The sequence below is a fragment of the Caretta caretta genome, chromosome 5 (genome assembly GCF_965140235.1).
Source record: "Caretta caretta isolate rCarCar2 chromosome 5, rCarCar1.hap1, whole genome shotgun sequence".
Taxonomy (NCBI): Eukaryota; Metazoa; Chordata; order Testudines; family Cheloniidae; genus Caretta; species Caretta caretta.
Genome location: NC_134210.1, coordinates 100,082,887 through 100,096,801, shown reverse-complemented (window position 1 = coordinate 100,096,801; position 13,915 = coordinate 100,082,887). Strand labels below are relative to the sequence as shown.

The following is a 13,915-nucleotide window of genomic DNA, read 5'->3' as shown; positions in this document are numbered from 1 at the left end:
TTGGGTAACCAAGAGTTGAGGAGAATACAGCGTGAAGGCTAGGCACCAAAGAATTCCAGGGATGTCTCTACTGTTGTGAGGTGTGTGATGACCTTTATAGTGCTTGCAGACAGGATTTAAGCAGCTATGTGCTACAAATGGCCCCAGAGATGTAAAGAAGTATCCCAGTATTCATGGGCATGCAAAGATGGATATTTTCCTAACACATCGTTGCCTAATTCTCCGTCGTGTGGTCTAGGACAGCCCTTAGCTACAGCAGGGCTCTATGGGGCAGCCTTTATGCGCAGCAGCCTCTTTTGGCCTCTGGACTTATCCCATACTGATAAAGAAAAGCCATGCCTGCTAGGTTGATGAGAAAGAAAACAGTATAAAAACTGTGCGACTTAACATCAAACAATGTGACCGGGATTAAGGGATTTTTTAAAAATTCTAATTCCCTTATATTAATTCATGTTTGAAGATCCTTTTAATCTCTGCATTTCTCACAGGCATAGTAAAATGCACAAAATAAACTTGTTAAAGGATACTCAAAAATTTGCTTCTGCTGTAAAATACAGGAGGAATTGAAATACCATAAAATGTACATCATCCTTCAGAATGTGTGTGTGTTAAATCTCCTCTTTTACTCTCTGTCTGTACATTATATCCATTCTTTCTATGGCAGGCTTCTCTCATACCATCTATGCTGCCTTTTCTTGGGCTTTCCTGTCTCTTCTTTCTCTTCTCTTTGACCTTGCCTTTCCCTTTTCCTTCTGACCTATTCTTTTTTTCCTCCTTCACTGATATTCTGTTTCATTTTGTGATCTTTCTCCTTTTTGGTGTGTGTGTGTGTGTGTGTGTGTGTGCAGTATTGCTTGTTTTTTAGGTCAAATGGTTCCCTCTAAAAAATAGATGTTTTCAGTGAGAGCTCTGTTTTGATCCAACAGGGAAAAACTGGTCCTCACCCAGTTAGAGTTAAAGTATTTCTGCCAGAGAAGCTTCATTATCTGCTTGCCTGTAGGTTTTGTGCTCTGCAAAGTTGATCTGGGTCTTCCTAAGGAAGCTGTTTCTGCCAGTGATTGGCAAGTGGTGCTACTCGCAGAAGTGGAGATGCAGTAGTAAAAGGGCAGCAGAATAAGGCAGTGATAGATCTGGAAATTCCACTTACGTGAATTATAGTTGGCATCTCTGTAGTTTTGCTGTAGGAATGGGACAACTCTGCTTGGCATGCAGGTAAATGCTTGGCAACCATATATAGGAGGGAATGGGGGGCAAGTATTTGTGGAATACTGACACTTTAATCATCAAGGTTGTAGCTTATGTACAGTATCTACAATAATGTAATGATGAGATGACAGGCACAAACGTCATACAGCACAATTGCAAACCACTGCTACATGGGTATTCATAGGCAGCACTCCTGCTTGGACTTTCAAATGGAAATAAGCAGGCTCAGCAGGGTATGAAGCTGCTAGTAACTACAGAAAAATAAATGTGTTTTTTTTTTAAATCAAACTGTACCCGTCTTTTTCAGAAAGATGCTGATTTGAGCAAAGTATTGCAAACTGTCTGCAACCTGAAATTGCAGGAATTTATACATTCGGACTGATGTGAATCTATAATGGATTTTAGAGGAAGGATTGAGTTATAAAATGAAAGTCTCAGTTCAGCCAGCCTGTCAAAAATCAAGGCTAATAGAGTTTAGTACATGCAGTCCATTTAAATGCCTAATAATAATACCTAGTTCTAATATTTCACTTTCCATCCGTAGATCTGAAAGCACTTTACAAAGGAGATAAGCATCTTTAGCTCCATTTTACGATGGAGAAACCAAGACAGAGAGCAGTAAACTGACTTTCCCAACAGGTCTGGGGCAGAGCTGGGAACAGAGCTCAAGACCTCTGAGTCCCTGTCCAGTGCTCAATCTACTAGACCACACTGCGTCCAAGTTTTTAGCAGTTTTTAGGCTAGTAACTTACCCAGTATTTAAAGCGTGGTTCTACTCTGAAAAGTTACTTTGTAAAAGTGGCCTTATGGGGTCCAATGTTTATGGTCTCTCAATGATTTCCATATGAAATGTGCTCAGTTTATAAGTAAAAATATTTTTCTAAGGGACAGCCCTATACACTCAAGCTGGGGTCTCAGAATCAAGCTCTGTTCTCTCCTTCTCACACATCACCACCTGTAATAAAGGTTCTACAGGCTGAATTAAGCCTGTAGTGGCCCTTGTGCAATCCCATGTCTTCAAATTGTGCTCTTATTGACAGTTGGGCAGTGCTTCTCTTCAGTGGGTTTGCACAGGTGTAACTGGTAGGAATTTAATAAACTATATGGCTGATGATACATGAAATGGGGTAACATTGGTATCTTTTTAGCTGTGTTAGGCTCTGCCAGGGGTAGAATATACACAGGGAGCAAATCTGCTGAGTTAGGAATGTGCATTTTTAAACACAGTCACTTCTTTAAATCAGTAACGTTCAAACCAAATCATCCACAATATTATTGTGATTGTATTTATGATTACCCAACACTTCCATTACACATTTTTGTGAACTGTTTAAGGTTGGGGTATAATTTGGCCCATTCTGTAAAGACACTGACTTCATTGGGATTGTACAGGTGTAAATGAAGGCAGGAATTGGCCCTACATTGCTACTGATTCCAAATACCAGCACCATTTGTTGTTTGCTGCAGGTTACTCTTACCCATTACCATCCACATGGCGTGAAATATATGGCACGGAATGTATGAATTCTTTACTGCTTGGTTATGACTTGCAACAAGAATAAATGCTAAAAGCTCAAGCTTGCTGCCTTAATGGGAGCAGAGCTCTCATCAGCATGAATGGCACTTTTGTGTGTGTACAGATGGTGTGGATGGCAAGACAGCACCAACAAGTGCTCTTCTGATTAAGATCTATTAAAGACATTGGCAGGCTCATCTTGTCGTTTTTTTCAGTCACATTATGGACATCAGATTATATGCATAACACCATTCACAAAGCAAAAACAGAGAAGCCACTTCAGCGCCCATACAACGGATAAAATGCATGATGTAAATACAGCACCTAAGTTGATGAGTAAATAAGACTAGAGAGCAATAGAAAGTATTCTAGGAATCAAAGGGTAATGAATGCATGGGGAGAGATTTTTCAAAGCTGCTTGGGGATTTGCACACCCAGTTCCCTGAGCGACATTTGAAAATGTCAGTCATGATGAGGAACTGCATTCAGGTCCCTGATTTCAGATCTAGAAAACCATTCACATACCAGCTCCTTCTTCTTCATGCACTCCATGAGGATTATGAAGAGGTGCTGTGCCTGGGTTCGAGTGTAGGTAAAAGTCTTCTGGATAGTAACTAGTAACTGGTCCCTCAGAGACTCATTGATAAGTCTGAAATTCAGAAAAGCAGAGAAAATGCAGAAGCGTGTCATTAAAACTTGCATCGAAAAGGATTGCAATGTCAAATGAATGGCAAAAGAGGTAAGAGTGAGAAAACAAAAGTGCGTTAAAAGTTTGATCTTTTTGCACAGAACTGAAAGACAAAGATTTATTAAAGAGTCATACAATGTTATGCTGAGAAAACATGCTGCCCTGAACACAGTGAAGTGGTCCCTCACTTCTGAGATTTGATTTCAATTCCCAGATATCGCCTGAACAGAAAGTCACTCAAGGCTACCAGCTGTGGGGGATTTCTTAATGAAAGCAAGTTGACAGCCTGGCTTTGATGCAGACTGGGATGTCAGGATGAGCTGAACACACAGTTCTACCAATGGGCTCGCAGAGCTCAATGAAGGGTTCAGCTGGTGGCGCTTTGGGGACTTTCTTTTTTGCCAATTTTTTGGTTTTAGTGAATATTTTTGTTGTATTTAATGAATCATACCATACCATATACAATTACACCAAAACAGCTACCATAATTCCCAATATTAATATTTTACAACCAGTATTTTAAAAGGTAAGTTTTTATAGGTTATTATATTGAATGCCATTTTTTTGCTCTGGTTAAGTCTGTCATCTATGAAACCAAAATGAGCATGGTAATGAGACAAGTAAGTAGTCACAATAAGTGAAGGATAAGGGTAAAATTTTCAAAGCGCCTAAGGGTATGTCTATGCTACAATAAAAGACCCATAGCATGGCTCATGGGTGGCCCTGGTCAGCTGGTTTAGGGCTATAAAATTGCAGTGTAGATGTTTGGGCTTTGGCTGGTGCCCCGGCTGTGAGATACAAGGGGGGAGGGTCTTAGAGCTCCAGTCTGAGCCTGAACGTTTACACTGCTGTTCTTAATCCTGCAGCCTGAGCCAACACATGTGGGCTTGGAGATACAGTGCCATAGGTTTTTTATTGCTATATAGACATAACCTTAAGTGACTTAGGAGTCCCAGTGGGACACTTCTGAAATGTTTATCCTTAAACACCATTTGTCAATTCTCCTGCTGAAGGCTCCACCTTTCAGATGAAATTTAAAACTGAATTATTGACTACTTGTTTTCACTGGATATCCTCCTGGCATTTTTTGCCAGAGTAAAGGTGTTGATTCCACTGTTTACCAAGTTCTAATGTCTACCTCCATTCCATTCGCAAATTCAATTGCATTCCTTTTCTCTTCCTGTCTTAAACTGTGTTTTGTAGAGCACGGATCTTTCACAAAAGAGAAGCCACATTCTACACTGGAGGTGTTTACATTTCAGTAGCTGAGGGAGTAATTCATGTGTATCCTGTGTGTAAGGTTTACAAAGTGCTTTGGAATCCTCTGAGATAGAGTGGCTTAAAGGTGCAGTGTAAAATTTACCCATTTAACTGGGATTTTAATGAATTACCATCAAGCCACAGTGAGGACTTGCTGTATGGCAGATAAAGGCACGGTAAATCATCTGTATGGAAGACTTAAAACACCACCCTACACTGGAAACCTACTGACCGCTCTAGTTATCTACATGCCTCCAGCTTTCATCCAGACCACACCACACCACACGATCCATTGTCTACAGCCAAGCTCTACGATACAACCGCATTTGCTCCAACCCCTCAGACGGAGACAAACACCTACAAGATCTCTATCAAGTGTTCTTACAACTACAATACCCACCTGCTGAAGTGAAGAAACAGATTGACAGAGCCAGAAGAGTACCCAGAAGTTACCTACTACAGGACAGGCCCAACAAAGAAAGTAACAGAATGCCACTAGCCATCACCTTCAGCCCCCAACTCAAACCTCTCCAGTGCATCATCAAGGATCTACAATCTATCCTGAAGGACGACCCATCACTCTCACAGATCTTGGGAGACAGGCCAGTCCTTGCTTACAGACAGCCCCCCAACCTGAAGCAAATACTCACCAGCAACCACACACCACCCAACAAAAACACTAACCCAGGAACCTATCCTTGCAACAAAGGCCGTTGCCAACTGTGTCCACATATCTATTCAGGGAACACCATCATAGGGCCTAGTCACATCAGCCACACTATCAGAGGCTCGTTCACCTGCACATCTACCAATGTGATATATGCCATCATGTGCCAGCAATGCCCCTCTGCCATGTACATTGGCCAAACCGGACAGTCTCTACGTAAAAGAATAAATGGACACAATTCAGATGTCAAGAATTATAACATTTAAAAACCAGTTGGAGAACACTTCAATCTCTCTGGTCACTCGATTGTAGAAAGAATAGTAAATATGGCAGGCGACCAGCTTGGCTTAACAGTGAAATCCTTGCTGATCAACAAGTGGAAGATTGGACAAATGACCAGGGAAGAGTATAAAAATATTGCTCAGGCATGCAGGAGTGGAATCAGGAAGGCCAAATCACACCTGGAGTTGCAGCTAGCAAGAGATGTTAAGAGTAACAAGAAGGGTTTCTTCGGGTATGTTGGCAACAAGAAGAAAGTCAAGGAAAGCGTGGGACCCTTACTGAATGAGGGAGGCAACCTAGTGACAGAGGATGTGGAAAAAGCTAATGTACTCAATGCTTTTTTTGCCTCTGTCTTCACAAACATAGTCAGCTCCCAGACTACTGCACTGGGCAGCACAGCATGGGGAGGAGGTGACCAGCCCTCTGTGGAGAAAGAAGTGGTTCGGGACTATTTAGAAAAGCTGGACGAGCACAAGTCCATGGGGCCAGATGCGCTGCATCTGAGAGTGCTAAAGGAGATGGCAGATGTGATTGCAGAGCCATTGGCCATTATCTTTGAAAACTCATGGCTATCTGGGGAAGTCCCAGGAGACTGGAAAAAGGCTAATGTAGTGCCCATCTTTAAAAAAGGGAAGGAGGAGGATCTGGAGAACTACAGGCCAGTCAGCCTCACCTCAGTCCCTGGAAAAATCATGGAGCAGGTCCTCAAGGAATCAATTCTGAAGCACTTAAAGAAGAGGAAAGTGATCAGGAACAGTCAGCATGGATTCACCAAGGGCAAGTCATGCCTGACTAATCTAATTGCCTTCTATGACGAGATAACTGGCTCTGTGGATGAGGGGAAAGCGGTGGACGTGTTGTTCCTTGACTTTAGCAAAGCTTTTGATACGGTCTCCCACAGTATTCTTGCCAGCAAGTTAAAGAAGCGTGGGCTGGATGAATATATATAAGGTGGATAGAATATAAGGTGGATAGAAAGTTGGCTAGATAGTCAGGCTCAACGGGTAGTGATCAATGGCTCCATGTCTAGTTGGCAGCTGGTGTTAAGTGGAGTGCCCCAAGGGTCGGTCCTCTGGCCGGTTTTGTTCAATATCTTCACAAATGATCTGGAGGATGGTGTGGATTGCACCCTCAGCAAGTTTGCAGATGACACTAAACTGGGAGGAGAGGTAGATACGCTGGAGGGTAGGGATAGGATACAGAGGAACCTAGACAAATTAGAGGATTGGGCCAAAAGAAATCTGATGAGGTTCAACAAGGACAAGTGCAGAGCCCTGCACTTAGGAAGGAAGAATCCCATGCACTGCTACAGACTAGGGACCGAATGGCTAGGCAGCAGTTCTGCAGAAAAGGACCTAGGGGTTACAGTGGATGAGAAGCTGGATAGGAGTCAACAGTGTACCCTTGTTGCCAAGAAGGCCAATGGCATTTTGGGATGTATATGTATATGCCAGCAGGTTGAGGGACGTGATTATTCTCCTCTATTCGACATTGGTGAGGCCTCATCTGGAGTATGTGTCCAGTTTTGGGCCCCACACTACAAAAAGGATGTGGAAAAATTGGAAAGAGTCCAGCGGAGGGCAACAAAAATGATTAGGGGACTTGAATACATGACTTATGAGGAGAGGCTGAGGGAACTGGGATTGTTTAGTCTGCAGAAGAGAAGAATGAGGGGGGATTTGATAGCTGCTTTCAACTACCTGAAAGGGTAGTTGAAAGCAGCAAAGAGGATGAATCTAGATTGTTCTCAGTGGTAGCTGATGACAGAACAAGGAGTAATGGTCTCAAGTTGCAGTGGGGGAGGTTTAGGTTGGATATTAGGAAAAACTTTCACTAGGAGGGTGGTGAAACACTGGAATGCGTTACCTAGGGAGGTGGTGGAATATCCTTCCTTAGATATTTTTAAGGTCAGGCTTGATAAAGCCCTGGCCGGGATGATTTAGTTGGGGATTGGTCCTGCTCTGAGCAGGGGGTTGGACTAGATGACTTCCTGAGGTCCCTTCCAACCCTGATATTCTATGATTCTGCGATTACAGACTTAAAAGTCGCAATATGACAACAAAAGAACTTCAAAAAACAGACTCCAATGAGAAACTGCTGAATTGGAATTAATTTGCAAACTGGATACCATTAACTTAGACTTGACTAAAGCCTGGGAGTGGATGTGTCATTACACAAAGTAAAACTATTTCCCCATGGTGATTTGTTCCCCCTACTGTTCCTCACACTGTTCTTATCAACTGCTGGAAATGGTCCATCTTGATTATCACTGCAAAAGGTTTTTTTTCTCTCCTGCTGGTAACAGCTCACCTTAACTGATCACTCTCATTATAGTGTGCATGGTAACACCCATTGTTTCATGTTCTTCGTGTATATAAAATCATCCTACTGTATTTTCCACTGCATGCATCCGATGAAGTGAGCTGTAGGTCACGAAAGCTTATGCTCAAATAAATTTGTTAGTCACTAAGGTGCCACAAGTACTCCTTTTTTTTTTGCGGATACAGACTAACATGGCTGCTACTCTGAAACCTGTTGATATAAAATGTGTTCATAAGACTGTTTTTCTAAATAACCAAAGTGGCCTAATGTGTTGCCCCTATTGTTCTCCAAAATTTAATCTCCATGAGGAGGACAACTACTATCTGAAGATCCATTTCTTCCAATATGAATATATTACCAATACATTCAAAGTTCATGCAATTATGTAAAATTTGTATTATCTAGAATTACTTGGTACCTTCTATTACATTATCGGATAATCATGCTTATTTTATCTAGGCCATCAAAGCTGTGGTTTCAGATATGATGACTACCACAGAATATCTTGACATCTTCTGAATTTGTTAATTTCTCAGCTGGCACATGAAAAATATAGTCTATTACAGCAGTCCTGACTTCAGCAAGTCTTCCACTTACCTCAGTACTATAGGCTGCTTTTACAAATTGGAATAATATCATTCATTCATTACTAAAATGTCATAACTAACTAACAGTTTCAACTGATGATTAATTGTATCACAGTATATTGCCTATGGACTATATCTGGAAAACTTAGTCTTTACTTATACAAAAGTCCTACTGAAATCAGAAGTAAATAAGGACTGTGGGATTTGGCCCTACGAATCTTTATTGAGAGGATTTAGTAGTACCACATTAACAATCAGTGACCTCATCATTGTTGCACATGCTTATGCTGATGGTGCGAAAGTAAATGCCATCGTATCAGTAATTATTAATAAATGTTAACACATTTACATTTAGAGGTATTTGTTTATTCCAAAAGAAATCAGAACCATAACATCTGGGAACTTTCGTAGATTAAAAATAAACAAATACCAAATGTCTTAATTCCAGGTTTCAGAGTAGCAGCCGTGTTAGTCTGTATCTGCAAAAGAACAGGAGTACTTGTGGCACCTTAGAGATTAACAAATTTATTTGAGCAAAAGCTTTTGTGAGCTACAGCTCACTTCATTGGATGCATGCAGTATCCGATGAAGTGAGCTGTAGCTCATGAAAGCTTATGCTCAAATACATTTTATATTGTGTTTAACTGTTTATATCCCACACTCTGCTTGCAGATTCTTTCCAGAAGTAGACAGTCACTGAATAAGGAAGGGAAGATTCAAAGAACACTCCGCATTGACTGAATCCAACCAAGAAGCCATATACAAGATTTGCTTTTGGCAAGTTGAAGCTTTTAGAAATTTAAAGGAACCATTTTTAACTTAGTGCAAATGTTAATACTTAAATAATGCCTTAACATCAAAATGAAATAATATTGCATGCAACATCAACCAAGGTTCTTGACAGCAGAGAGCCTGATAATTGAAACCATTAATTATTTGTTCTGGATGCAACATAGTTATTCTTAAATACCTTACAAATTAGTGGGTTCAGTAATTTAGAAAATGTATCTTTTGAAATCTGAAAGACTCTATACTAAAGGAGTTTGCTCATTTAAAATGTTAGGTTTTTTTTAGCTTATTAGATGAGTCAGAATATTTTCAGTAAAAGTCAATGTTAATCAAATACAGAGTACTGAACCAGAAAATCTTCACAGCTCCCATATTATATTAGATAAAACCAAAGCTTTATGATTTTAAACCCGTGCAGCAATTGTAGTCAGGTAGCAGAGTATATAATAGTCAAAGCTGGCTTAAGGTAATTGGTTTGGGATATACAAACACTGAAACCCATTTCATGTGGCTTGTGAGTGTCATGCAAAGTTGTAGCATCACATTCTCCCCCCTGGAGTAAAGAGGTGCAGAAATGAATAGGAGCTGCAAATAATCACTGCAAAATGGAGTTTGAATCATCTCATCATTAGAGCTGGTTGGAAATTTTTCCATAAAGTGTTTTTATGTGTAAAATGTTGATTTGTCAAAACCAAAACTTGCATCAGGAAGGTTTCTGAGGTCTCAGATGGAATTTCTCATCAAAGCCAGAGAGAAAGAAAGTGTCACCCCAGAACAGCCAATAGCCCAAAGCTTAGGGCACTCACCTAGGACATGGGTGACCCACGGTCAAATCTCTGGTCTGAATCAAGTACTTAGCAGGGATGTGTGAGACCCAGGATCAAGTGCCCAAACCACTGGAATATCAACTGTTCTCTACATATAGTGAACCTATATTGCACCCACTCTGTGGCCACTCATTCCTGATACCAGCCTGCCTAGTCCCTCTATGCAGATCCAAATCCCATGGAGCACCATCTGAAGGGTGCCGCACAAGAAGGGGGATGGAGATAATGCTGGGGAGGCAGGTGAACCTCCTTCCTCATGGGAAAAGTGAAAGCTGCACGTTACATTGAGGGTTCCGTATACATGAGGATCTTGGAGGCACAATCTGGGCCATTGCATGGAAGCATCTGAGGTAAAGTGCCACCACATATGGAAATGTGAGGCAACTTTTCTGCGTTCCTGGTGGTCTGAGTTGCACCCAATGCATCACCGCTGTTAGCGCACAGCTGTCATTTCATTACGTACCCACTGAAACCAGCTAATCTCCAGTACACTGAAGCACATCTTTTTGTTCACAGCCGAACATAGTTCTTTTGTTGCAAGTTAGTATGTGGCTTAAATATACAGGGCCAAACCCTGAAGCCCCTATTCAGGCAAAACTATTTTCAAAAATCAAAGGGAATTTTGCCTTTGTAAAAACTGAATAAAAACAAGGGTCTTATGCTCTAAAATGGTGTGGAAAGGGGCTAATATTCTAATAATGTATTTCAGAACTCAGCTGGGTTAGTAAACATGTTATTCCATCCTATAATGAGAAAAATGTGTAGTAAAGTGTAGTGGATATTGCTAAAAACACCCCTTAAAGAGATTTAAAAAATCTGGCACCCCTACTGGGAAAGATGTGAAGTATGTGAAACAATTTAGAAGCTGTAATAAGATGCTGTGGCCTATGGACTTATATAGCATACCTTTCTAAAACTCTTTTAGTCTCTACTCCAACCATGGTCAATTTCCAAAAATAATTAAATACAAATCCTGAAGTTTTTACTCAGAATGTAGACCACTTTCTGTCAGGCAAACTCCTTGAAGTCAATAGGAATTTGCCTCAGTAAGCATTGAGTGAAAACAGGATAAGGCTCTCAGGGTAGGGTCCATAATTTTTCAAAGTAGCCTTCATTTGTCTTTCCTATATTAAAGTTATCCAGAACATATCATGCCATAATTTTTTTTTTAAAAGCAAACTTCTGAATTAAACTAATGGGAGTTCTTTTTAAAAATCAGTGGCATGAGATGGCTGTCTAATTACCGAGAGGCAAGTCTTCCTGCAGCATGACAGTTTGCAAACTGCTTGGTTGTATCATTTATCATGTGATCTGTCACTTAATTTTCCATGCTTATAAATGTACTATTTATATCAGAGAGGTTTGTAGGTCTAAGGTCAGTCTCAATATTTTTCTATTCAGTGCCTTGGTGATGCAGCAAACTGGAAATAATTATATCAGAAATAGAATCAAATAGCAGGGTTAGTAACTGTCTCTTTCTAATAAAGCATACATAGCAATGTCAGATAAGCTTTGTGTTAAATGTGAAATAATTTGGTTCAAGTCTAAACCTTATTTCCTTCTTATGACCCTAGAAGTGCTAGCAGCTGCCCAAATCAAGGATCCTTGATTGTACTGGACACAACTGAATTGCACAATTAACAATCAGTTAATTTTTTTAAAAAAATATATACCTATGATGCACATGCTAAAAATAGTATGTACAAAACAGGTAATTATACTGGCATCTGCAACAAAATCACAGGAAATTACGCATGCAGAATTACGGGCTTAGTGCAAACAACTGCATGTTTCACATATACAAATTAGCATCCTCTTCTAAAAATACAGCCCTCCATGTGGAAGCTTAAGAGGCATTAATTTAATTTAAGCCTCTCTGTGCTGTCATGGGTTAATATTCTCTTACTCTGTTCCCAATTGTTCATACTTTGTTGTCCTAGGGGAGTTTTGGGTCTCTAATAGATTATCTCCTATGGACCAAATATCTAAAAACTTTCCAAAAGGAGGACCTGCTGCCACCACTATCCCTGCAAAATATGGTTAAGGAACCATGGTTGGTCTTGTATGGTTGATATTTAGGCCTTGATTATCTACTCTTTCTGAGTTTCTCTGATTCAGGGCTGCCTGATCCTGGCACAAGTTAGGGCTGGGATCTTACGTGCCTGGAGGACAGCTCTGTCATGGCCCTCCCCCTGCCCTTCCCTGACAAGCCTGTCTTTCTTATATGCTAGGCTAGATGAGTGGTGTAATGCCACTTTGCACTGCTTATTGGGGAATCCAGGCCATAACTTGCAGGACAAACCTGAGTCTTTACCCTAAATCATCTGGATTCTTATCTTCGATGGATATTCCTACTGCCTTCTCACAACCTGTTTGAACCCTGAAGAATCTGTCATGTTGTTGCATGATGCCTCAGGGACAAGGCATAGAACAACTTTGTTGACCTTTTACTCTTTTCTGTGTCTAATTTTCTTTAGGATTCCTACCCTCTCTCTTTTGGTTTGATCATTTACTCTACCTGAGAGTGGTGTTTTGGGGGGTTTTATGTGTTAAACAGATGAATTCCCAGATTCTATTAATGTATAATCAATCAACTGGGAGCAAAGCATTATTAGTAGATACCTCATTATCTATTCTGTCCTTGCTAAGGAAAAGTCTGTCTTTTGTTTTGTTTTTATTGATCATTGAGAATTCTGTTATTTCATTTATTTCTGGTTAATTTTAATTCTATGTGCACAAATAATTCAATAATCAATATATGAAAAAAACCCATGTTAGGATATAGATATTCAGGCCTGTCTGCAAAGGCCTGTACTTTAAGAATTTAGGGGTATTCTTATCACTTGGCTAGTTCTAGAGGTATAAAAGAAAGAATCAAAATCACTGTCTGCTGGTGTAAGGGCCTTCTCTTACTGTGACAGTTTGAGGCCCTGTTCTTAGGCTAAGGCCTTTGGCTAAGCAGCAGAGGCAGCCATAAGCTAGGAAGCGAACAGTCACTTCCTCACATTCCAAACTAGTCACATTGAAATAAGGTGCTATTGGGCTGTCAGGCACTATCAGGACAGGATTGTATTCCTATCACCTCCAGAGAAAGGGAAGTGCCTAGAAAATGTAAAAGGAAACTTAGTTTGATAGCATCCTGTCTGGCAAGAACTCACTTATCAATAGCTGGGATGTGAAATCCTCACTTCTGTATTGTTTTGTCATTATAGTTCCCACTTTGCTATTGTTTATTGGCATGGTCTCTGTCTGGTTCTGTGATTGTTTCTGTCTGCTGTACAATTAATTTTGCTGGGTGTAAACTAATTAAGGTGGTGGGATATAATTGGTTAGCTAATCATGTTACAATATGTTAGGATTGGTTAGTTAAATTTTAGTAGAATGATTGGTTAAGGTATAGCTAAGAATATTACTATATAAATTAGGGGCAAACAGGAAGTAAGTTGGGATTCGAAAATAAGGAAAAAGGAACTTGTATTTAAGCTTGCTGGAAGTTCACCCCAATAAACATCGAATTGTTTGCACCTTTGGACATCGGGTATTGTTGCTCTCTGTTCATGCAAGAAGGACCAGGGAAGTGGGAGAGTGAAGGAATAAGCTCTCTAACACCCCATTTGAAATAATCTTATTACTGTTAGGCAATCAAATAAAAAAAGCAACATTTAAACAAATATAAAGGTTTGACTAAGCAACAAAAGCATAGAAACTGAGTTAAGACTGTCCTCCGATTATGTTAGGCTTACCTAGACATTACCACAGTAGGTGAACTTC

General features: G+C 40.3%; 1 protein-coding gene across 14 annotated transcripts in view; it reads right to left on the bottom strand.

The window, feature by feature from the left end:
* TRPM3 (transient receptor potential cation channel subfamily M member 3) overlaps positions 1–13,915 on the bottom strand; it is a 618,857-nt gene that overhangs the window by 114,180 nt on the left and 490,762 nt on the right. For all 14 annotated transcript variants that reach the window (XM_075128732.1, XM_075128737.1, XM_075128735.1 and 11 more), the window contains one exon: positions 3,248–3,371. In XM_075128732.1, the coding sequence (XP_074984833.1) occupies positions 3,248–3,371 (124 nt within the window). The remainder of the gene's footprint in view (positions 1–3,247; positions 3,372–13,915) is intronic.